Source organism: Meleagris gallopavo, chromosome 9, assembly GCF_000146605.3.
Source record: "Meleagris gallopavo isolate NT-WF06-2002-E0010 breed Aviagen turkey brand Nicholas breeding stock chromosome 9, Turkey_5.1, whole genome shotgun sequence".
NCBI lineage: Eukaryota > Metazoa > Chordata > Aves > Galliformes > Phasianidae > Meleagris > Meleagris gallopavo.
In genome coordinates, this window is record NC_015019.2 from 16,294,546 (window position 1) to 16,319,096 (window position 24,551).

At 47.7% G+C, this 24,551-nt stretch overlaps 1 protein-coding gene across 5 annotated transcripts; it reads left to right on the forward strand.

The window, feature by feature from the left end:
* The first annotated feature begins 5,104 nt into the window (after positions 1-5,104).
* Positions 5,105-24,124, forward strand: TMEM255A (transmembrane protein 255A). Of its 5 annotated transcripts, none has more exons than XM_019618306.2 (8): positions 5,105-5,480; positions 7,733-7,795; positions 8,539-8,576; positions 15,097-15,159; positions 16,101-16,189; positions 18,321-18,483; positions 19,069-19,212; positions 22,494-24,124. In XM_019618306.2, exons 1-8 carry the CDS (start codon positions 5,444-5,446, stop codon positions 22,650-22,652), a joined length of 756 nt encoding a protein of 251 aa, XP_019473851.1. In that variant the 5' UTR covers positions 5,105-5,443; the 3' UTR covers positions 22,653-24,124. The 5 variants fall into 5 exon arrangements, with proteins under 5 accessions (XP_019473851.1, XP_010713760.1, XP_019473850.1 ...); XM_010715458.3 differs by lacking the exon at positions 8,539-8,576 and adding an exon at positions 13,233-13,322 and having other exon boundaries at positions 5,457-5,480; XM_019618305.2 differs by lacking the exons at positions 5,105-5,480; positions 7,733-7,795; positions 8,539-8,576 and adding an exon at positions 13,332-14,091 and having other exon boundaries at positions 18,324-18,483.
* The last annotated feature ends 427 nt before the right edge of the window (positions 24,125-24,551 follow it).

Sequence of the window (24,551 nt, forward strand, 5' to 3'; positions counted from 1 at the left end):
GGTCGGTGTTCTCGGTGTGCGCCTCGGTTGTGAGCTAGGAGATAACGTGAAAATGTCAGTGATGCCCCGTCCCTGGAGGTCTTCAAGTCCAGGTTGGATGGGGCCCTGGGCAGCCTGGTCTAGTATTAAATGGGGAGATTGATGGCCCTGCATGTGGCAGGGGGGTTGGAGATTCATGATCCTTGAGGTCCCTTCCAATCCTGGCCATTCTGTGATTCTGTGAAACGCACAGGCAGTGTGCTTCGGGCTAAGTGTTTGCTGTCACCCCGCACTCATCCCGCCCCACAGGGTCGCCCTGCACGGCCCGCTGTAAGGACCCCGGCTGTGCAAGAAGCGCTTACCTCTCACTTTGTGGGGGTCAGCAGGTCAGTGGCCGCGGTGCATTTAGGTGTCCTGGAGCACTGCAGAAGCGCTGGTGTTTGGGAGGTAACAGAAGTGTGGGATATAAAATCATTCAGGCTGGAAAAGACCTTAAAGATCATCGAGTCCAACTGCCATTTACCCTCGTCCTGTTGCCAGTGAGACCAGCCCTGCTCTCATTGCAATCACCTTTCAGATATTGGAAGAGAGCAATAAGGTTTCCCCTCAGCTTCCTCTTGTCCAGACCGAACAGCCCCAGTTCCTTCAGTCTCTCCTCATAGGCCATATTCTCCAAGCCCTTCACCAGCATGTTCATCACAGCATTCCTGATACAAGCCAGGATGCCATTGGCCTTCTTGGCCACCTGGGCACACTGCTGGCTCACATTCAGCCAACTGCCCATCAGCACACCAAGGTCCCTTTCCATCAGGCAGCTTTCCAGCCATTCGTCCCCAATCCTGTAGGGTTGCCTGGGATTGTTGTGACCAAAATGCAGGACCCGACACTTGGCCCTATTGAAACTCATACAGTTCACCTTGGTCCATTGCTCCAGTCTATCCAGGCCCCTCTGGAGTGCTTTTCTCCCCTCAGGCAGATCAACACTCCCTCCCAACTTGGTGTTGTTGCAGACTTACTGAGGGTGCATTCAATACACTTGCCAAGTTCATTAATGAAGAAGTTAAATAGAAGCAGCCCCAGTACCGAGCCCTGAGGGGCACTGCTCATGACTGGCAGCCAGTTGGATTTAACTCCATTGACCACAACTCTTTGGGCCTGGCCATGCAGCCAGTGTTTCACCCAGCAGAGCATATGCCCATCCAGACCAGGGACGGCCAGCTTCTCCACAAGGATGTTGTGGTGGACAGTGTCAAAGGCTTTACTGAGTCTTCATGGATTGTAACATAGAGAAGTCTAGGTCTATAGACTAGCTTATTCTCGTGTTTGGGGGAGTAAAATGAGAGTGCTGATTAAAGGTGCTGCCTGGGCTGTTCCAATAGTTACTTGTTTAGCTGCCTAGATACTAATTGTAGCTAAGAGCTCCTTGCTTTTGGTCCTTGGGATGTCCCCGTGCTACAGTTACAACTCCACTTAGGAGCACCAGCGGGAAGCTTGCAGCGGTGTTTCCTCCTGGAAACACCAATGGGTCATCAGGATGCTCCTTTCCTTGCACACCGCTCCTGCACTGCACCTCCTGGTGCAATGCCTTGTGTGGCTGATGGCACCATGCAGCCCATGGAGCGGTTTGGTGAGGGCACCCTGTGGTGGGTGTTGAGGAGAGGGAACTGATTTGTGCCTAGGTGTATCAGCATGGCTGCTGGGATGAAGGCACATGACATAGGTAGCTTTGCTGCAGATACATTCACACCTACAAAAGAGGCTGTAGGCACCTGGGATGCACATTTTCAAGACAGCAAGCTGCCTTTGGGGCCTGAGGGACTCCTGTCTTTGGCAAATGTGGGCAGGGCAGTTGTGTTGGTCTTGGCCAAGCCCTCTCCACCCAGCTGAGTTATGTATTTATCTCTGCAGCTGCCAAGGAGCCTGCGTGCTTCAGGTGGGGTGTCCCATGGGTGACTTGCTTTAGGGAATATGCTTGGCAGGAGTAAAGGCAGCCCTGTGCTCTCTTGGGGCGCATCCCTGCCCTGCTTCTAAGTACCCTCTGAGGTGCAGCTGGAGATGTGCACACACCGCTTGGGAGCCTCTGGAGTGGGGAAATGTTTGCTTGCTCCGTGGGTGCTCTGAGGAGCCCCACGCTGTGGGCTGTGATTTGGAGTTTCCCCAGCAGCAGGCGCAGCCCGGGGCAGCAGGGAACCATTACAGCCCATTGCTGTGCCAGCTGCTCACTTCTACTGGGTTGTGTTTACATAATGTATGACATAGAATCAAAAGGATTGTTCTGAAAAGTGATTTAAAGATTGCAGAATAGGCACTGAATAAGCACCCCTGCAGATGTTGCTGAGCATAAGATGGAAGCTAGCTTTTCTCTTGTCTGATGGGATCACTATTTTATATTTATGCTCATTTGGGAGATCTATAAATACATTTAACAAAAAAAAAAGAAAAAAAGAAAAAGAAAGAAACCAGAATTAGGCAGCTGCATATGAGTTTCCCTAATCCACAATTCATTATTCAAACATCTAAAAATACCTGGTCCTTGCTGAAAGTAGAGGTTGCTGCTGCAGGAGGAGTAGCTGTGACTTTATTTGGAGAACTGTGGACTCCTTGTGACATGTTTACAGCCAAGATTTCCCTCCCCAAAACAAGTGGCGTACAGTATGGCTGTTTGACTTAACGCAAGCAGACAGACCAGAAAAGAAATGAGTGCCTTGTGGTAGTGTTTCTCATTAGCTCAGTTGTCCCAAGGAGGATCTACTGTATCTAAATGAGCTTTGCAAAGTTATGGTTCTTAAGGATCTCTTCATCCACATCCGAACAGTGATATGTAAATGCATCTTCAGGTATCCTAGTAGAGATTGATAAACCACATTAGTGAAGGTGAAAAGAGGCGGCCAAAACCAAGAAAAGAAATTCACTGTAACATGGTTGGTGGTGGGAGGAAAAAGTCTGTGATACCATGACTGTCCCCAGATGGAATTAGCAAATTCTGTTGTATATGTGTGTTTTTAGGGTCATTCAATAGAAGAAAAAGAAATTCCCTCTACGTAACTGTGACTCTCCTCATTGTGTCAGTATTAATTCTAACGGTGGGCCTAGCTGCTACAACAAGAACCCAAAATGTGACTGTTGGAGGTTATTACCCAGGGGTTATTGTAAGTATAGAACTCCTAGGTAGGTCTAGAAAACGTATTGCCTACAAAGTCCCTTGTGATGCTGCAAATGTTATAAAGGGTGATCTTGTTCTGAATACTAATGTATGCTCAGCTACTTCATTGCCATTTGGTTTATTTGTTTTATTATTATTTTGCACCTGCTGCTCATTCCCATGCAAAAATCCCATCCAGTCAAGTGGCAGTTTCCCCAGAGCTTAGGTAATTACATGCTTTTGATCTAGAATCGAGACAGATAAATAGGTCTTACATCAGTCAAAGCAACCTGAGTACTTTGTTTGCATGCATCAGATTAACCCCAGCCAGACAGGACCAGAGGTGCCAGGAACAGCAGGGAGTCTAGATCTTACAATGATAGTGTTCCATCTGAATGGACCCACAAAGATCATCAAGTCCAGTTGTGAGATACTGCTCGTGTGAACTTACGGTCTAAAGTTCCCTTGCAGAAGTGTTCAACAACACTTGTTTCCGCAAGAACTGCTCTGGCAACTTGCAGGCAGAGCATCCACGTCAAAGCAGCTAATGCATTGATTTTTATTTTTCTTTAAATCAACAAATGAAAACGGGCTATTGTAGCTTCAGATAGCTTAAGCCAGAGAAGCCCGCTGGTGCCCAGCATTCCTGCCAGCATAGTACAGCCCTTTGCAGAAGTATGTGGGGAGAGTATCTCATGTCCATCCCAGCCCAGCACTGCATGAGCTGGACAGCACATCCTGGTCTGTTGCTGTGCGTGTCTGAGGCATCTTGTAAGGGAGCACAAAAAGGACCAAGCTGCAGCTACTTTTGGCTCTTGGGAGCTGAGTGTGGCTGCAGCCCTCCAGCTTGAAGTTTCTAGTGTGACAGCCATGGGTGCTGCACAGTTGGGTTCAGAGCCTCAAAGTTGGAGGCTCAAAGCCAGCTCAGATAAGCAGAGAGCTGTTTTTGCTTTCTTGCTCTCTGGTTTATTTACTGTGCACAGCCGATTTCTGGGAAGCTTTTACTTCTCTGTGGACGAGCTATTCTACAACTGAAGAAAGCCCCTCTGCAGCCCTTTGTGCGGAATGTTATTACCAACAGCATTAGTCTCTTTGATTTAGGATCGTTTTTCTGGCTTGTCCCAGTAACTCTGCATTTAGACCTGATGTTTTAAAAAGAGAAGCAGTGAGGAAAGGTGCTGAGCAGGATGGCAGGCTGGCTCCCAGCTCCCCGCACTGTCAGTGTGCAGGCCTCTGCCTGGAGCAACCCTGGGAGCGCCGCAGATGGCAGGCTGTTGTGCGCAGCCCCGTGACATCTCCCTTGCTATTTGTGCTCCAGCAGCGTCAGCATCGCTTACATCTTTCCTGAAACTCACTCTGCTCAACAGTTTCATGAATTCCTGCGCTTGGGCAGGTGGAGGCAGCCTGCCTCTGTGTGTAGGCCCTTCACCAGTTTTCCCCTCGGTCCATTAATCTGCTGTGTGGAAATGCGTGACAGCCTTACCTGGCCTTCCAAACAGGAAAATGTTCCCGTTTGTCGATGGATGCTTCGGTAGGCACTGAAAGCAGCTGATGCTCTGTAACAAGCTGGGCCCTTTCCCTTGCTGTGCTGAGGGGGCCCACTGGGGCTGCTGGGGAGGTGTCCCTGAGCGGTGACTTCTGCAGCATGCACCAGCTCTGTACCACTGTGGGGACTGTGCACGCCCACCCCAGGGGCCTCTGTGTGCCACCATGGTGCTGCACTGCGTTGGTGAGGATAAGGAACCAAGGAACCGCAACGCTCTGGTGTAGTCTAGCTTAGTGCCCCTCAGCCCAGGGTCACAAAGTGAGTGAGCAAGCAGAGCGGGAAGCTCCGTCTGCAGTCACGCAGCAGCCCTGTGGCAGTCTGGGTGGCAAGCAGCTGCCCTGGATGTGATGGCTCTATATGCATGCTGTCAGTGTCATCTGGCTGGCACAGGCTTCTCTAAGAGCAGATCTGTGCTGTGCCATCTGGCCTCCAGGGCACTCCTGGCCTGATGCTCTCTCCTGCCCTGCTTTGATCTCCTGTCTTGGCCAAGCAGAGAAGGATCTGTCTGCAGGGAGATAGGATCCCCCTGGCCTCTGCTCCAGAGGAAGAACCGAAGTAGGCACTGGAGACCTTCCATCCTTCAGGGGGATTTTCTTTTTTTTTTCCCACAAATAGTGCAGTTCCTCACTGATGCATCTGAAAGAGCTGGAGCTGAGGACATGATGGCATGTCTGTAGCCAGGCAACTGTCACCCTCAACCCTGACCACGGATCCCTTCGCAGCTACTTCTGTGAACCCTTCAACTGTGCCTCCATGTGAAATAGCATCAACTGTGGATGACTGATCCAGGCTTGGGAAGTCTGGATTGCAACGGTAATGCTCAGCAGGCAGGAGTAACCATTAGGCAGGCACAGAAGGCAAGTGCCCAGCAGTGGCCACATCTGTCACAGCTCTTTGCGAGGCAGCCACATTCAGGAAGGGGACAGTGCCTCTGTGAAGGCCACGGACAGAACATGGCTCTCAAATGTCTCCTTTGCTTTTCCTCGTTAAAGGCCATCTGTGTGGTACAAGTGCTCTCCCCAAGTTAGAACAGCTTCAAGCATTGGTGTTAATGATAGATCTTTCTTAGACTTTTACTGGCAAAACCTCTTCTCTAGTGGTTCCTTGTCAAGCAAGTTGATCTGGGGCTTTCCTCTGGAAAAGCATTTTTGTTTGTATTCTGTTGTCCTTTCAGACAATCCTATCCACCAGCAGATAACAATGACATAATTGATGCACATTACTAAGGTCTCTGGTGAAGAACGGTTTTTTTGTTTCTGTTTTTTTTTTTCCCATTAATTCAGGATGAGAATCCACTGATTTATCTTCGCCCATTAGAGGTAATGGATCACTCTAATTTCTTCTTTTTGAATTATCCTGAATCATGTCAAGTCTTTCACCTTTTGCTTTGTGGCTGCTCTGAAGTGCCATGTGCACATTTCTCTTAAATGTGTTGGATCAAGTTTAAAGGGCACAGAATGGTTTTCTTGAGTGTTTCCATTAGGATTGCATTACCAAATAACTTCCCTGCTGCTGGATATCACCAGACTGAAAATATTACCAGGATCCATCTCTCTGTAATGCCTGGATTGCTGATCTTTGGACTTGAAATTGAACTTTAAGACTCCCCTTACTTAGGGAAGATGAGGATGGTTGTTTGCTCAGGCTGAATAAAATAATAAGGGACCAACCCAGGGGCAGCTCAGCAGCCCCCCAGTTGTCTTCCCCACCTGCCTGCAGCCAGGATACTGAGCAGTGCCGGGCGTCATTGCTGCGCTTCACACCATGGTAGCTGGTCTCTGATGTGGGGACAGCAGTCTGAGAGCTCAGGGTGCAGCTCAGACAGAATAGGTGGGAAGCAGAAGCTGGGTCACCTGCTTGACTTTAATCCCCTGCTGCTGGAGACTGCAGCCCTTGCTGCCTCTGGTGTCGGCACCAAATTTTACAGGGATTAAGCTGAGCAAGGTAAGATTTGACACCAACTTCATCATGTACCTGCTAAGCTCTGCTCGTGCCTCTCCTTGTTAGTACTGGGTTTGTTAAAGCTTTGCTTTCCATTCTGACATCTTAAATATCGAGTCCAGGTTACTTAGCCTGTTCTTGAGTCACTGCAGCTTATTTGTGCCTTACTCTGCTTCCTCAGGAGTTGTTCAGTTACTTAGCTTTCTTATCCAGGTCTTTACCACCCTCATCTATCAAATGACTTTGTAGCCTGCTGAATAGTAGCAATAGCAATTGTAGGACTTTCCCAGCATTTCTCTTTGCCAACTCAAGAGTTGTGCTACGCACTGATAAAAGACCTTTCTGATTGTGACCCTTACAGAAGCACTTCTGGATCTTCCTCTGTAGTGCACAGTTCCCTGTTTTTAGCCTGGTTGAGGTGTGCTGTGTCCTAGAAACTTCTCCACCTTAGCTAAATAGCTTATGGCCATAGAGAAATGGGGTGGAAAGCTGCTCCTAACTGGCTTTGCTGAGCTGAAATGAAAGCAAAGTTGTCAGCAAGAGGAAGAGATACTTTTGCTGGAGTAGCTCCTTCTGTTAGCTGGGCTGATGTGAGTTTCTGGTAAAAGACCCAAGCTGATGAAGCATCACTCCTGCAACTGAGGGAGGAGTAGAAGGTGCCAAAAAACCTGTTTCCTCAGTATCCTCTTTTATTTCATACTTTGTATCAAGAAACTGTGAGCTGAAAACTTAGGTGATTGCTCACATCCTTGGTGAGGTTATCAGAGTCTGGTCCTGAGATTGCTGGTGGTGTCCTGCTAGATCTGCATCTGAAGGCTACTGAATGTTGGTAGGGTAGTTTCCAAGGCAGCAGTCCATGTCCTCATCCACCCATTTCTGAGCATTACCAGGGAGGGTGCTGGAGACAGAACTCATCCTTTTGGTTTTTGCACATGCTTTTGGTGTTACATGAGGGGTATGCTTGACAGTCCCAGCTAGTGGGAGACTCCACTAACTTCCTTGCTGAGGGAAGAGTGCTCATGAAGTCAGTGTGCTTTTTGTGCTTCTGGATTTATGTTCTGTCTGTATGTGAAATACTTTGGGTGTCTTCCTGATCTAAATGCTAACAATATGTTGTCTTTCAGCTTGGTTTTGGGTCATTTCTTGGAATAATTGGATCAAACTTGATAGAGAACAAAAGGCAAATGGTAAGTTCATTATGCAGAGGGTTTTTTTGTTTGTTTGTTTTTTAAGACTAATTCAAATTCTGTGTGTGAAGAATGTTATTGGTTTTCCTAACCCTTCCAGGCTAGCATTGCATGCCTCATGAGAGCTATAGATGGTTCCTGGCAGCCCAGGAGAACCAGGCTGTTAACCCAGATATTTTTCTAAATTTGAGAAAATGCTCAAAGAAGCACAAAGTGACTACAGACAGTCTCATTGAACTCAGTGGGATTTTTCAAGGGCTTGAAATAGAGTGTTTGGAGATTTCAGGATACTTGGCACTTCATAGACTTATACCCAGCACATTTTATGTTGAGCTGTCACAGTATGTGACACATAATAGCCTAGGTATAATACATTTATTTTAAATCTTTTAAAATAAATTCCTGGAGGCTTGAAGCTCTGTGAAGACTGCTTTTGGCCACATTCTAATCCAAGCAAAGGACAGAGAAGGAGATCAAACAACCAACCCAGAGACTGGAGGGGAAAAGCCAGCAGAGGGCCCTCAGAAAGCCAGGTCTGAGGCTGAGTGCTCAGAGCTCTCTGCTTGGGATAGAAAATTCTGCTCTTGGAGAATGAATGACTTGAGACTGTGACACGATGAAAAGAATCAATATTGATATAACTGCAAAGCAGCCAACATCTCCAGAGTTGCTAATTGATGTGCGTGTTTCTATTCCTTGTTTTCAAACATCTCTTGAAGCAGGAATTTTTTTTTGTGCAATAGAGCTGCATTTGGGGTGTGAGAAGCACGGAAGAAGCCAGGTATGCAAACCATTACTCTCTGGTTCTCTCCTCACACTGCAAGGAGGGTTTCTTATGCTGAGAATCTTTGTGCAATGGGGACAGAGCACCCCAGATTGCCTTCTTTGATAAGCTTAGGAGACCTGTGTGTGGTTTTTTTGTCTCTTATGTCCCCTAGCCATGTCTTGCAGGTGCTGTTTCACAACCCTCTCTCTTCTCACCTGTGCTGAAGGCAGCAGCTGTAGAGCATGGAGCATCAGCAGCTGCAGTCTCCGTACAAACTCTGCCCCACACCTTAGTGGCAAGGCTCCTGCAGGTCTTCCCAATGTGAGATGGCACAGGGGGATGGTGCTGCAGCTGTCTGACCCTGCAGCCTGTCCTGCTCACTCACCAGTGTTGCCTGCTTTTGCAGCAGTGGAACTTCCTGTGCAGGGGGACTCATGGATGCTTAGCAGTGTCTGCTGCTAACCAGGGCTAAGGCAAGCTTGGCCAAGGGAGTCTGGAAAAATTCCTGCATGTACTGGGCTGCCCTTTGCTTTGCTAGAAATGTAATCCCCGCAGAGCATGGTGCTGGCAGCAGGGAGGAGGTGGGACAGATCCTGCAGGAGAGGAAACCTTTCTTTCCCAGAGTCAGACAGGGTGTGGGTGGGTGGGCTTCCCGGTGGCTATTTTTTGCTCTTTTTGCCCTGACTGGAAGAAGAGAACATCCTGTTCCGTCTGTCCTTGTAGGGTTTCTAAGCCTCTCGCTCACTGTGTAATAGCAGCAGGTCAGAGCCTGGTTGAGCAATCGTTACCTTATACCAATCCATTTCACACGTAACTGACGGTAAATAAGCTGGCTACTCTTCAAGGATGCCTTTCTCAGAGCACAAGAGCTCTCCTCCCCTCTGAATAAGAAAGCGAGCAGAGGAAGCAGGAAACCATCATGGCTCAGCACGGACCTGCTGGGCACACTGAGGGCAAAGAAAGGTGCGTACAAGCTCTGGAAACAAAGGTGCGTCACCTGGGAAGAATGCAAGGATGCCACCCAGACTTGCAAACTGAGATCAGGAAAGCCAAGGCACAGGCAGAACTGAACTTGATGAGGGATGTAAAAACAATATAAGGTCATTCTACAGATACATCGGCCAGAAGAGACAGGCCAAAATGAGTGTACCTCCTCTGGTAAATGTAAAAGGAGAACTGGCTTCAAGAGAAAGTGGAGGTACTGAATGAGTTCTTTGCCTCAGTCTTCACTGGCAGCCAGGATTCTAATACTTCTCGTGTCCTTGAGCCCTGCATCCCTAAAACTCTAGGTTGGGACCGGGGCAGTAAATCCCCCCCACTGTAAGGGCACAGCAAGTCCGAGACCGCCTCATGAGACTGAGTGTGTACAAGTCTATGGGGCCGGATGGTGTGCATCCCAGCGTTCTGAAGGAGCTGGCTGAGGTGGTTGCCGAGGCACTCTCCATCGTCTTTGAAAAGTTGTGGCTGTCAGGTGAGGTTCTGGATGACTGGAGGAAGGGTCACATCACTCCCGTATATAAGAATGGGACTTAGGGACCTACAGGCCGGTGAGTCTCACCTCTGTACCTGGGAAGATCATGGAACAGATCCTCCTGGATGATATACTTGATTACATGAGGAATGAGCGTGTGATATGAGACAGGCAGCACGGCTTCACCAGGGGAAGGTCATGCTTGACCAATCTGGTGGCCTTCTATGATGGAGTGACAGCATTGGTGGACAAGGGAAAGGCGACTGATGTCATTTACCTGGACATAAGCAAGGCCTTTGACATGGTCCCCCACCATATCCTTATCTCCAAATTGGAGGGACGTGGATTTGATGGGTGGACCACTCGATGGATAAGAAATTAGTTGAAAGGCTGCAGACAGAGGGTGGTGATCAATGGCTCTATGTCCAGGTGGAGGCCATTAACGAGCTGCATCCCCAGGGCTCTGTCTTGGGACCGGTGCTCTGTAACATCTTTATCAGTGACATTGATGACGGAATCGAGTGCACCCTCAGCAAGTTTGCTGATGACACCAAGCTGAGTGGTGCGGTTGACACGGTGGAAAGAAGGGAAGCCATTCAGAAGGACCTCAACAAACTTGAAAGGTGGACCCGGGTGAACCTAATGAGGTTCAACACAACAAAGTGCAAGGTTTGGCACTTGGGCCACAGGAATCCCAGGCATCCACACAGACTGGAAGGAGCGGACCTTGAGTCCCTGCAGAGAAGGACCTGGGGGTCCTGATGGATGAAAAACTGAACATGAGCCAGTAGTGTGCTCTTGCAGCTCGGAAAGCAAATGGGATCCTGGGCTCCATCAGAACAGGGGTGGCCAGCAGGGACAGAGAGGTGATTGTCCCCCTCTACTCTGCTCTTGTGAGGCCCCATGCAGTACTGCATCCAGGTCTGGAGCCCTCAGTACAAGAAAGACAGAGAGCTGTTGAAGAGGGTCCAGAGGAGAGCCACAAAGATGATCAGGGGACTGGAGCACCTCCCCTACAAAGACAGGCTGAGGGAGCTGGGCTTGTTCAGCCTGGAGAAAAGAAGGCTGTAGGGTGACCTCATTGCAGCCTTTCAGTACCTAAAGGGAGCCTACAGACAGGAAGGGAATCAACTCTTTGAAAGGGTAGGTAACAGCAGGATGAGGGGAAGTGGTTTGAAGTTGAGGGAGGGAAGATTTAGGTTGGATATCAGGGGAAGTTCTTTACTGTGAGAGTGGTGAGGTGCTGGAACAGCTGCCCAGAGAGGCTGTGGATGCCCGTCCATCCCTGGAGGTGTTTAATGCCAGGTTGGATGGGGCCTGGGCAGCCTGGTCTGGTATTACATGTGGAGGTTGGTGGCCCTGCCTGTGGCAGGAGGGTTGGAGATTCATGATCCTTGGGGTCCCTTCCAACCTGGGCCATTCTCTGATTCTGTAAATGACAGCGTGGCTCTGACCTGGCTTGTTTGTTTAATTCCAAAAAGCCCTAGATAACCAATGTCTGTTATTCTCATCTCTCTATCGTTGTGTCCTAAAAAGCATGTGTGACCCAGCTTTGCAAGGATTGCATCACTGCTGCCTGTTTGCAGTCTGGCGTGAGTCTGCCCTGACTGTAGAGGACACGCAGTAGCTATTGCTCATGATCTCCATATTTTATTCATGTCTTGCTTCACCCAGGGATGCTTAATTTTACAGTGGGCAGTCTTGCCCATTATATATTTCCATAGTACCACAGGCAGTGCAGAATGCTTTTATTTTTTGTGGACTTCAGCGGAGCCTTTCTTTAAGACAGAGTGCATTGCTCATTACTCAGTCACTCATGGTGATGTCAGGATGAGCTAAAAGCAACTTCTGCAGCCATGTTCCTGTGCCTGTTTCTGCCCAGGAGGCGGCTGGGGAGCACGAGGACCTGAGAGTGCCAACTTGGCCAAAGGGAGAACTGACCCGAGTCTGAATTCTCTCCAGTCTGCAGACAGAAATAGCCAGCTCCCCTTTCTCCCACCCCAGCAGATTGGCTTTCGTGCCGCGTGTCTGCGCCTTGCACTCAGCAGAGCAAGGGAGAGCATGGTGGTGCCAGCACTGAGGGCAGCCCTGCCTTTTGGGGAGCTGCGTGGTCCGTGCTCTGCCAGCTAAAAGTCAGCACTTTCTGATGCTGTGTGACAGCCGCTCATGCCATAGGAAAGCCATTACTACCAGCTTCACAAACCTTGTGTCGCTGTAACGTTGTCCAAAGGCAACTTCAGAGCGGAACCCGCCTATTTTAGGGTTCCTACGTTATCCAAGCCCAGTTTGTCTTGTCTGAATGCTACTCAGTGTAGCTGACTTCAGGCTTCTTTTTCTCCAGATCAGGGAGAGGAAACTGGCATATGCGAGGGCAGCAAACCCATTTCTGACACTGGATCCTTGGATCCTAATGAGGCTGTTATAAAAGTATCATAATTAACTCTATATCATTGTAAATAACCGTGTTAGTAGTTCCTATCTGCCAGTGGAGAGGACAAATAACCTAATTGTGTGTACAAAGTGTTTGGCTCACTTCCCATCTCCAAGGGTTATGCTTTTAAGGGAGGATATCCTTTCATGTATGCATGAAGTGCAGGAAAGTACAGAGGGAAACTTGCTACAGAATAACCAAAGCTGTAGAAAAGCATTCCTTCTTATTGGGATTGTAAGAAGCTTTCCCCCATTTTGTGGTTTCACTGGTTATGACAGAGAAACAGAATGGCCGTTGTAACTAACTGACAGTACCAGAAACGGAAGCCACTGTGGCTGGTGGGCTGAGATGGCCAGAGGAACATTGGTATGAGCAGATCACCTGCAGCTCTCTGGGTTGCAGGGAGAAGAAATTCCTCTTTTCTCTGCGGGGAAGAGTTAAGGACAAGCAGCAGCCAGAAGAGGAGGTGTATGGTCAGCCTAAGTTTAGCAATTTGGAGTCGTGGAAGATCTTATATTACAATATCAAGTTGTCTGGCACAGCTGTGCTGTTCCTGCTGCCTTGCCTCTACCCCCGTGGGAGAACAGGCACTTCTGAGACACACATCCCATTGACTTCAATGAGACCAGTCTGTGCAGCCAGGGCGAACATTTGGGTCATTGATTGCTTGAGGGCTTATTGACTGTGGTTTCTATATCCGTGTGGAAAGGACGCAGAATGTTTGGTTGTGGAGAAGCACATGACGCTTTGCTTTGTTTTCCTTCCTTAGCTGGTTGCATCGATCGTCTTCATCAGCTTTGGCGTCATTGCTGCATTCTGCTGTGCCATAGTAGATGGTGTCTTTGCTGCCAGACACATAGTAAGTGCTTCCAGGAAAACCAGAATCCTGCAGTATTTTTACTCTAGGAAAACAGGTGATGTGTTCACATCCCACAGCAGACCACATCCAACTCTGTAAATACATGTCACGTGCTGAATACTGGTTTAAATTGTAAAATGTAGAAAAATGTGTCAGCTTTACAAAAATATCCTGAGATGAGCAGTAAGCATTAAGATGTTAAAACATTGCTTTAGTTCTTCTGTCTGTGCTTCATGTGTTTACTGAATTAGCTGGTGCCAGGTGACAAGGTAGGAACAGTTGCATGTCTGACTTTGCATGTTGTGTTAGCAGAAGCTTCTAATGCTGACGGGACTGCTGGGTGCCGTAGTCGAGGGAAGCCATTGGGTACGGAGCTCTTTGAGGGGCTTCAGTACAAACAGGAAGTGATTTCAGTGGGCTCCAAGCCCTACTGCGGTCACGACCAGTCACTAGTACAGAGGGACATGCAAAAACTTCAGCTATTTGTATAACAATGGAAAAAAACATGATCCCGTTTGAAGTTTTAAGTTGAAACTTAGAACTGCAGATTTTTTTTTTCCCTACAACGTTGGTGTAGGGCTTTTCTTTAAAAATAATTTATTTTTGCAAAATGAGATTTAAAAGACTCGTTTTAAGTTTATTTGTAATCAGAATGAAAGAAATGTCAGGATGTCACAGTTACCATCGGCTCTTTGTTCTTTGTTGTAAAGCAGACTCCTCTTTCCTGCCTTGGTTTGTTCAAACAGTAGAAAGGCTGCGGGACGGCCAGGTTTGTTTGCATGGCAGATGGTGCTCTGCAGGTGTGTGATAGGTCCCCACTGGTGACGAGCAAGCCGTGACCACCTCTGACCCCTTTCAGGGACTCGTGAAGTGTGAGCACTGATAAAATGATGAGGCTCATCCAACTCTTGGCTGATCCCAGCCATGTGGAGTGGAGCCCCGCAGGTTGGCTCTGAGATTTGTGGCGCTGTCCTGACAGGCTGGGTGATGATGTGAGTGGGCACTCGCTCCCACCCGCTGCCAGCATGCTTGTGCGTCTGTGGCGGAGCAACGAGGGCTCTGGTTTCTGCCTCTTGATTAACGGGTGTGCTTTTGGCCTCGCTTCACCTCCTAACCACCCAAGAATGTCACCGTCTGGCCAGAGACGTGCTCCCAGTACCCAAGCACATAGCGTTCCCTCTGGGGCACTGTGTGCTGGGTGACACCCACAGAGCAGGCCCCTGTGCCTGCAGGACGGCCAGGGCACGGCGCGTCCCCACAGCTGGTGTGCACAAATGAGGGAGCTGCCACTGCCTGGCCTCACTGCGGTGGGAATTCAGCGTTGCATTTTGGGAAGCAGGCTGCCCGTGAGCGAGAAGGTAATGTGTTTGTTTGTGCGCTGAGCCGTCCCTAATCCTCCAGAGGTTTCCCACCATTCACTCAGGAGCCCAGAAGGACAGATTTCCCGACAATTCGATGATAAATTGTAATGATTCAGCATGAAGAGCCCTTGGAAACACATCAGGTGGCCCCGGGAGACCTCTGGGAATATGAGGAATGAATGAATAATTTATTTCTCCCAGGGCAGAAGCCCTGCCTGGGTGAGGCTGCTGCTCCCACGTAGCTGCCACAGACATGCACCCCACAGCACTGCATCCAGAAGCTCTTGGGGGCTGGGGTGGTGCCTGCCATGGCTGGATGCTGAGGCAGAGCAGGGCCAATCTGAAGCCTGGCCCGAAGGCCAGCAGGTTTGGTTTTTGCTGGGGCATTAAACCTGGTGCTCTTCTTTTGGCAGGACCTGCGGCCACTGTATGCAGGACGATGCCAGTACTACTCCAAGAGCACCACGCCACCAGAGGTGAGAGCAGGTTGGGCTGTGCTGCCTCCTTGCAGGGCTAGCTTCACCTTGCAGGTGCAGAAGCCTCTCACCAGGCTGCTGCCACCATTTCCAGAGCTCTGCAGTCAGCAGCAGCTGGGAGCCAGGGCTGCTCTCCTCCACCAGAGGTGCCTGGAAAGGAGCAGGCAGAAAGGAGGGGGTGAGAGAGGAAAATACACTGATTTCTGTCAATCTTCAGCTGCACACAAACTACCACAACAGAATGTGGATTCAGAGTCCAGACAGCAGTAATTTCTGCTTGTATCTTCTCCACAGAGAAACCCTGTGAGGATGGGTGTTCACGCCACACCACCTTAGTGCATATGGACACTGTTGACTGCCTGTGCTCAGAGCTGAGAGTCCCTCTAGGTTTACTCCCATTTTTTTGAGGAGTTAGGAATAACTATGTTTCACCTTAAAATGCTTGAGGTGCAAATAAAATATTATGCCCAGGCACTGGTGGGGTCCGTTCTCTTTTTGGCCAAAAGACTGTCCAGGTTAGCTCTGGTGATACTACCCACAGGCAGTCAGTCTCTTTTCTCAGTTATTTTCCAGTATGGGAATCTTTCCCTCAGTTAGTGTCACCCTCTTGACAATTCCGTGCCCAGTTTGCCATCTGGGGAAGCCTTTCTTCAGCAATGCCTTATCTGTTTGCAGGAGTTGCACAACCCACTTCCTACGCAGGTGCATGCTTATCTGTGACTTCCCCATGGTGGAAGGATGGGGCTGATCTGCTCTACTCCCACGCATCTTTATCCCAGACTGCCTTCTTATAAGAGCTGTGCTGCAAGATAAGGAAAGAAAGATCTCCCTGGGACTGATCTTTGGATAAGTGCAAAATTACACGTAGAGCAGGCCAAATGGCAGGAATTGTCTGGTGATTGTGTCCGTGTGTACTCTGTGTTTCTTCTGAATTCACACAGGCAGTCTGTCACCCACAACGTCGTGCACCTTGCACACCGAAAATAAAAACCAACACCTGCTTCTGCTGTGACCTGTACAACTGTGGAAAGTGAGTAAGCTAGAAATACCATTCCTGGCATGGGGAGAGCGAGCAGTGTGGTGGTTTGTGGGCTTCTGAAAGGCCAGGATAATGCTGGACCAAAGTATTGATTAATGACAGCTGTTGTGGGAGGGGAACCAAAGCGACAGTTGTTTGCCATAAGGACTCCTGGTCAGAAAGGGGACAAGTAGGAGTAAAGGGGTACATGAATTATGTTAAAACCATGCCAACTACATGTAAGCCCAGCTGGAAGAGTGGGTGAGAGTTCCCATTACTTCCATTATTGGCCTTCCTCCCTTTTTTTCCCTTATGTATTTCATCCTAACCTTCCTTATCTGTTGGCACTGCTCGTTCATTGGATTTTATTTTAGAAGATAGTTATGAAAACTGGGACACTGTTCTTCCTCATTTTCCTCATTGTTTTGTTCTTCATTCCAGTAACAGGGAGGAGTGTTCACGAGCTAGTGCTACCTGCATGCTTATAAATGAGTGTCACAGCACTGTGCAAGGATGAGTTGGAAGAGTGATTACCAATAGAGCACCCCTGCACGGTGATCTTGCTGTTGTTGGATCTGGTTGCTGTGCTTGAACTAACCTCAGCACACATACTGCTTAAGTCATTTAGAGCGTCTGGTCTATGTCAGCAGAGAATAAATGATTTTCTTACTGCTAGCTCTTGCCTAGGGCTGTTTCAGGGTTAATATTTCTCATGGGCTGGCCCCCACTTAAATCACTGTCTGTGGTGGTAGGAGATCAAAAGATTCTATTAGGAGAGGGTGGTTTTGGGTGCTGGGAAGGGTAATCCCTGGTTTCTGTAGTATATTGTTTCTGTATAAGAATCTGCAGAACATAATTCGTTTTTCCTAAATGAGAGGAATGACATAGAAGTGATTGGAACAGAAAAATCTAACTGTTCTGTATTACGGGGTGGATTTTTTCCCAGTCAGCCAGGTTGAGGGTTCTGCCTCTGAGCTATTTTCCCCTATTTTAAAGCAATTATTTCAGAATTAATCTTGCTTGGTGCCACACAAGTGCTTTGCACTGAGGAGGTGCTGGTTCTTTTGGGATCTAGGTGGAAAAGGCACAGACACTCAAGGCTGGTTAGCTACTTTATTGTCTATAGGGTGGAAATTAGAGAAGTGACAGCAGCCTTGCATGCCTCCTAATGCTGAGAGCCCCAGCTGCAGCAACCTTGGGCGAGTCCCTTCATGTTGAACCCCACACAGGGTTATCATTACAGTATTTTTCAAAGCCTTTTATCTTTGGTGCTGAATATCCTTGATGATGAAGCAGGGTTCACTGAGAACAGTACACTCTTACACATCTGCATAAGAATGGGCTCTGCAGGCAGTACATACAGGCTGTGGTGTTAAAGACTGTCCAGTCTGTGCTCACATTACCTAGTTCAGGTCGTTCAGGCTATCAAGCAGGGCTTTGCAGCCAAGCCACTCGTTTAATCTCTGCCTCGATTCGACTTGAAATTGTTGTCTCCTCCACTGCGATCTCTTCTGCAGTGAGTCACTACAGCAAGGGTTGGGAAAAAAGAAAAGGAGAAGCTGAAAGTGAGTGACGAGGAAAGGAGAAGGCTCTTGTGTAAGAATCCTGCCAGCCCAGCCATGGTAGAGATGGAAAAGACGAGAAGTAGAGGAGGCTGAGACAGATGTTGTTGGTGGCTGGAGGCCAGCCATGCTGTCCTGCATTCCTCCCATCTAGCTGCTCGTGTGGCTGTGAGAAGCCTCCAGAGTGGCCCTTCCTTGGGACATGGACTGGTTTCTCTATGTGATTCCAGGTCAGATCTGTCCTTGGGAAGCCTCCAGGATAAAGAGCTGGCTCTGGAGATTTCAGGTGATGGAAATAAGAGGCAGATCCAGACTCAAGGGCAGTTTCATATTAGTAGAGCTGGCAGGACTTCTTTGTTTCACAACATATCAGGCCATCTCTTCTGCTGTTATCATGCAGGGAGATCTTAGATGCCACAAGAGTGGGATCTAGAAGGCTTTATCCCTGCTCCCATCTCAGTTGTCAGGTCCAGGTTATCATTAAATTGCAGATAGCATTTTACTGTCCATTGGAAGTGCTTAGGTTTTATTGTGTGGTGTGTTTTTTAATTTATTTTTTTTTTTCCCCCTCCCCTATCCAGCAGAGTAGAGATTTCTGGAGGATACTATGAATACATTGATGTCAGCAGCTGCCAAGACATCATCCATCTTTACCACTTACTTTGGTCAGCAACAATTTTGAACATAGTGGGGCTATTCCTGGGGATCATTACAGCAGCGATACTTGGAGGTTTTAAAGACATGGTAAGATGATACCAGTTTCTCTATGCATTAAAACAAATAAATCAAATTGCCTTTTTAAAATAATCATGAAAACAATTGTTGGTGTTTCTGTGCAAATGATCTTTGCATCACTGCAGTCTGGCCAGGAAGAAGGGCATGAAAGAACTGTAAGGAAAAACTGAAAACAAGTACCTGAACACAATTAGACAAGGTGAACAGAAATGTAGACTTTGTTTTCAAAAGGAACGTTCCCAGAGGTGTTGCAATTCCAGGGTGAATACAAATGAACTTTTTGTTTAAACCAGATGTTCCTTTTAATTGCACTGACCTTCTACAAGGAAATGTGTGCTGGTTGTTTGTGAGCTGTTGATTTTGTAGCACTAGTTGTGTTTTTCCTCCTGATTGTGAGGACGCAGTCTGAACAGTCATTTTGTTTTAGTAGTAGCATGCACCAAGCTGTTGCCAGGTTTGTTGTGGGGCAGAGTTGAGATCCATTTAAAAGACACACTCTGCTCCTCTATATATTCCTGTGTTCATTCAGCTGTCTGGTTTTGGTGACTGAAGTTGTCTGGGTTAGTGGCTGAGATGCTCTCTTTGTTTTAACAGACACCTTCCCTGCCTACGCTGAACTGCACGGTTGAAAATGCACATCCTACAGTGTCCTATTACTCAAGGCCACAGGTGACATCTTACAACACCTACTACCACAGCACTCCTCACCTGCCTCCCTACTCTGCATATGACTTTCAGGTACAGTTTGTTTTCTTCTTTCGTTGGAAGGTTAAATGCAGTCTGCAGGGCTCTGGAGGCCTGTCTTTCAATCGTTTACACAGTTTAATTTTCCTGTTCATACAAAGAATACCAAAGCTTTCCTTCTAGCCACTGGTGCTTGGCAGCACTCTCTCTTACTAAGACAACAAGCTCTCCTTGAAAAGAAGGCAGTAGGGCATGCTGCCTGCTTCCCCTATTGTTCACCAGTAGAGGCCACATTAAAAATAGGCACTGCCTCTGGCACCTTGCTGTGCACTGATGATAAAGACAAAGTGAGGTGTTCAGGTGCTAGTTTTTATTAGGCTAACTGCTGAGCCTGGAAGAAATAGATGAGCTTTTGGAAGAAAGCTCTTTGAGCTCTCAAAAACACGTATTGACTGAAAAGCTCATCTGCTTTTCCCACGCACTTCGGCTGGTCTAAGAACATTCCCTGCAGACACCACTGCTGCTGTAATCTCTCTTCTGAGTCATGGAACTTTGCTGCTAGAAACAGTGATTTCATTTGAATCCTACTGTCAATGTCAGTTTTCACTTGTTGAAACAGATGAGACTCTTTAATCTCAGCTCTTCTTTCAACTGGATGTTACCAGAGTGGTGATATTAACTTCACATCTTACATTTTCTTTGTGACTATCACAGCTGGGGACTTTTTTTAATTAACAAGAGCTTAAGGTCTTGGATGTCAGATATGAGATGTGGTCTGCAATCACTGTCATCAGAGCTGTGCATTAAAGGTATCTTGCATCTAAACAGATTTAGATTTATTGCTAAGGCCACTGAACAACGCTGTTGTCAGAACATCCCAGAAATATTTGAACATCAGAATTCCTGAGACTTATCTGTACAGATTTTTAACTCATTTTTTAGGTTAGTGCAACCCAAGGCAGTCAGCAGCGTTGTGTAACATTTTCCTGCTGTAGAGATTCTAACCTCAGCATATTACCTAAGCAAGCTTCTCTACAAAGTCCATTTGCCAGACACTCTGCTGATAATAAGCACTGTTTCATTCTGTGCCTGTCTGTGCTGCAGTCCCACCAGCAGAGATCTCAGCATGGGTGGATTTGCCCTGCTTTTCAACCAGAAGCACTGCTGGGGCTCTCCTAGTGCTCACATCTCAGCCACCAGATGAAAGCCCCCTTGTCTCACTGCTGTGATACTACAGGTGTTGGCTTAGGAGCTGACACAAAAGCTGGTCAGCAATTAAGGTAATCTAAATTTAAAATAGCCAGGTCTCACTTTCAGGTGCTGTTCTAAGTCTGAGCCTTGCCTTTCTCCAGGAAATTTGGGAGCCCGCATGGGAACATCAGCTGAGGCCTCTGGTAGTGGATGCTCTTTCTCTTGTCTGATCTGAGCATTGTCTTTGCCACCTTGATGCCTTCTGCCCTGCTGTCCCTGTGGTGGTGCATGGAGCAGGCCCAGCCTCTCTTCCTTGCTTCTGCAGTCCCTCTCAGAGGCTGCATTTCCTTTAATGCAAGAATTGCCTTATTCAGAATGACTTCCCAGTCATTCACCCATCTTTTCCAAGAAAAAAAAATGTCCTGAATTTCTTAGGGAGTTTGTGACTCTGCATCTCTGCTTTCTCACACAACAGTAAGATGGCAGAACTAGCTCTCTGGTTTTTGGAAGAGCACAAGTCAATGGGAGTTAGCAACAGCCAGCACTGTGGCAGGTGTCATCTGCTGGCAGAGTGCTGTGTGGTGACAAGGGCTTTGCAATGGGCCAGGACAGGAACTGGGCAGGAGGAAACCCGCTGGGGTGGCAGCAGGCTGTGTGCTGTGCCTCCCTTAGTGTGGTTTGGTGGCCAGGGGCAGTTAGCTGAGTGCATCTCTGCCCCGTGGCATTTTGCCTTCTGTGAGTGGGTGCAGATGGGCTCACTTCACCCCAGCAGCAGCAGCAAATTCTGCCCCAGATCTCCCATTAGCAGAGGGAAATGAGCGCTGCCTTCCCAACGGCTGGATGCATTAGCAGGGCCAGGCAGCAGCCTGATGCCGAAGCCAGGCCAGCTGTGCAGAGGCAACAAAGGCAGCTCTCCTCCCAGCCCCAGGCTGTTGCCAGGCAGCAGTGCTCAGATGCTTGGTGGGCTGGCTTTGCTGACTGGTGCCCGCTGTGCTTTCAAACAGGAGTGATCTGTGTGACTTGCTGTGAGCTTATAGGTGACCAAGCTGGTTTTTGTGGGTTATATAGCACAGAATAAGCTGTCATGGGTCAGTTTTAGAGAGGTGGTGCAGGGTTTCAAAAAAGCACTGCCGAGATAAAATCCAACCTTGAATACTGTTTGCAGCTCAGCCTGGCGGGTGCGAGAGCTCTGCTCTGCTGTGGGCCCCTCAACAGTGCATCCTTCCTTCTGCAGCCTCCTGCTCGTAGTTGGCAGTGCGTGTCCGCACCCAAAGGACGAGGTGCGTCCAGGGCAGCACGAGGGGCTCAGTGCCTGGCTCTGAGCAGGAATGTGCTTCTCCTCGGGAGTGCAGAGTGCTGGGAGTGGGGCCCAGCGCCTTGGGTCCAGGCTGCTCTGTGAGCCTTAGCATGGGCCAGGTGGCAGTCAGGAACGCAAGGCTCAGCCCAGGAACATGCTTGTCAGGGGTAAAATTACTGTGCAGTACAGCCAGGAGAGCAATGTAAGTGTCAGTATTTCATTACCTGTTCAGAATTAATTTGTCTGGCCTATTTCTTGACAGAACGTGACATGGTCACGGCTCTGTGGCAGTGCCAGCATCATACGACCCAGCATCATACAACCCAAGGTACTGTGGAGAACAAAGGTATTCTGGAGAACACAAAGTAATTTTCAGGCATGTACGTATTTCCTACGTAAAACCTTTTGAAACTTTTTACTTACTGATGGAATAAATTGTTTGCTGCCATTATTATTATTTTAATTGATGATAAAAACTAGGGCAAAAAGAAAGTGTCTGCAGCCTGTTTGTTACCGGTGGCTGATATATGAAAGCTGAGATGTGAGAGAGCCTCATCAGTTTTTGGTTGTCCAGGCTACATGAGATGCAAGCAGGTGCGCAGCAGAAGCGATGGGAGAGAACCAGAATGCTCCTTCCATTTCAGGTCTCAGGAGTTTCATTATGCAGCACTGTTACTGTGCTTACCTTGAGCACAAAGAGTGATTCAGATACTCGCCATGTATGTCTGCACGCTTTGCAGAACTGAGTCTTGAAATATTAATCTTCCTCTGCTCTGTAATGTGATCCTGTTTTACCACTGCCCTTCACAACTGGAGATGTTACAGCATTCTTGCTTCCTCCCTGCAGCATTCCAGTGTGTTCCCAGCCTCCACTCCCTCCGGCCTCTCGGACGACCCGCAGTCAGTGTCACCATCTCCCAGCTACATGTGGTCCTCCAACGCTCCTCCTCGGTACTCGCCACCGTATTTTCCACCTTTTGAAAAGCCACCACCTTACACACCGTAAAGAATGAGGGGAAAGAGGAGCGAAATACTTGCCATTGAAATGATTGTGAACATTTTGTGTTTGTATCTTACTGTGGGAGGAAGGGGGGAGTAGATACAGAAGATAATTGCAAACATGAATACTTGATTGGACGATTCGTTCTTGCGAGACTTATTTCAGAGGTTTAACAGTGGGGTGTGAGGAAGGGGACATACTGCTGATGTTTTGCAGGGGACCTAAATTCCAACCTCCTCACTTTACAGTGAGGGTCATGGAGTCCTTGGTTTTTAATAAAGTGCAGACGATAGATTCTGGTCTGCCTTACTCCATCTTGAGCAAAGCTGAAGTAAGGGTAGCCAAGACCCACAGCTGCCCGGAGTATCATTCTGCTCGAGGTGAGGGTGCTTGCAGACAACTCAACCTGATGCTTGTTTTGTTTGGCCTTTGGCTACCAGTTTTTGGGGATTTTGTTGGGCTGCAGAGCTTGGCTCATGTCACTTGGTTACAGTCTATGGGATGGAAACCCTAGTGAGGAGCCGGGACGATGTCTTTAAAACTAACAGAGGTAACTTCATAGGGTGTTTTCTTATGTGTCTAGCAGAACAACGGGAATCTTTATTTATTTATTTATTTATTTATTTATTTATTAGGGGAAAAGCTTTAATAAGCTCTATTAGCTGATTTATTTGAGGACATTTCTTAAGATAGAAGGTGAAATGCAGTTGTCTTTCTTCCAAATTCTATGTCATGATGCCGAAGTCAAACCGTCTGGGTGGCTGCACTGCCTAAATCTTCAGAAACTGCCCGCAAGTCATTGAAACAATGCAGTGGAAACACTATTTTTCCTTTTGCTTGGTTAGGACTTTGTTTTAAGCTTGTAATTTTAACGGGTTGAATCGGCACCTTGAATAAGCAGTGTCTTAGTAGCTGTGTTATGGGCTGCACATATGGAAATTCCACGACTAGTTCTCCAAGATGTAAGTCTCACATGGATAAAATTCAACACCGTGTAATATAGGATGAAGCTGATAGGAATTTGCAATTATCGTTGTGACTTTCATTTAATCTTCAGCTGATGACTGTGCTGATTGATCTAGATTCCAACAGATTTTGCATGCGTCCTGCATTACAAAAGAAGGTCAGCTTTGTTACGTGACAGTGTCCTGTAAAGTGTGGTTTTACTCCAGTAAGTGACCTCAGATGACGGCTTTTAGATCTGAGCTGCTCAGCCTGAGCATTCCCAACTGCTTGCTTCAGAGAGAAAAAGTGAGGTATTGACATTTTATTCCTTATTTCCTAAAAATGGACTTTGCATCAGATTGCTGGCCCTAATCCCAAATTGCCTACATTTACATTCAGCTCTGATGCAGACAAGAAGATACCCAACAGCTCAATCTGGCGTGCAGAATATAAAATTGGTCCACATGCCAGGGAAAAAATCCAGAGTTACGTATTAAGCTGTGGCCTCTCTCTACTTTTAATCTAAAAGAAAAGAAATGCTGTCAAAATGGAAAATGAACGCTGAAATCCCTGATCTCACTTTTCAAAGTACTCCACACTTTATAATGCTGTTTTCAATACTATGCATTTGCGAAGCCTGTAGGCTAGGCTGTGTGTTAACCTTCTCATTCCACTGTCCACTGCTAGTCAGTATGTTAGCCAGCTCAAGGATGACACTGTTTCTCCAGAAACAAACGTAGCTTTTTCTCCAGCAACAAGTGAAAAGAGTAGCTGGGGAAAGGAGTACAATCACAGGATTTGAAGCAGTGGTGTGTGCAGAACACATCCTGCTGGCATTCTGTTCTACTGCGGATGGTTCAAGCGCAGCTCTTGGAAATCTGCATACTGAAAACAACATATTAGAGTCTCATCCATTTTATATTAACATTTTTCTGAATGAAATCTTGTTCAAGAGATTGT

Excerpts from the sequence above, each read along its gene's own strand:
- TMEM255A (XM_019618304.2), top strand. The coding sequence starts at position 13,933 with ATGAGATTTAAAAGACTCGTTTTAAGTTTATTTGTAATCAGAATGAAA. Across the intron at positions 15,160-16,100 it reads AGAGCACCACGCCACCAGAG|GCAGTCTGTCACCCACAACG; the intron begins GTGAGAGCAGGT and ends GAATTCACACAG. Across the intron at positions 18,484-19,068 it reads TTGGAGGTTTTAAAGACATG|ACACCTTCCCTGCCTACGCT; the intron begins GTAAGATGATAC and ends TTGTTTTAACAG.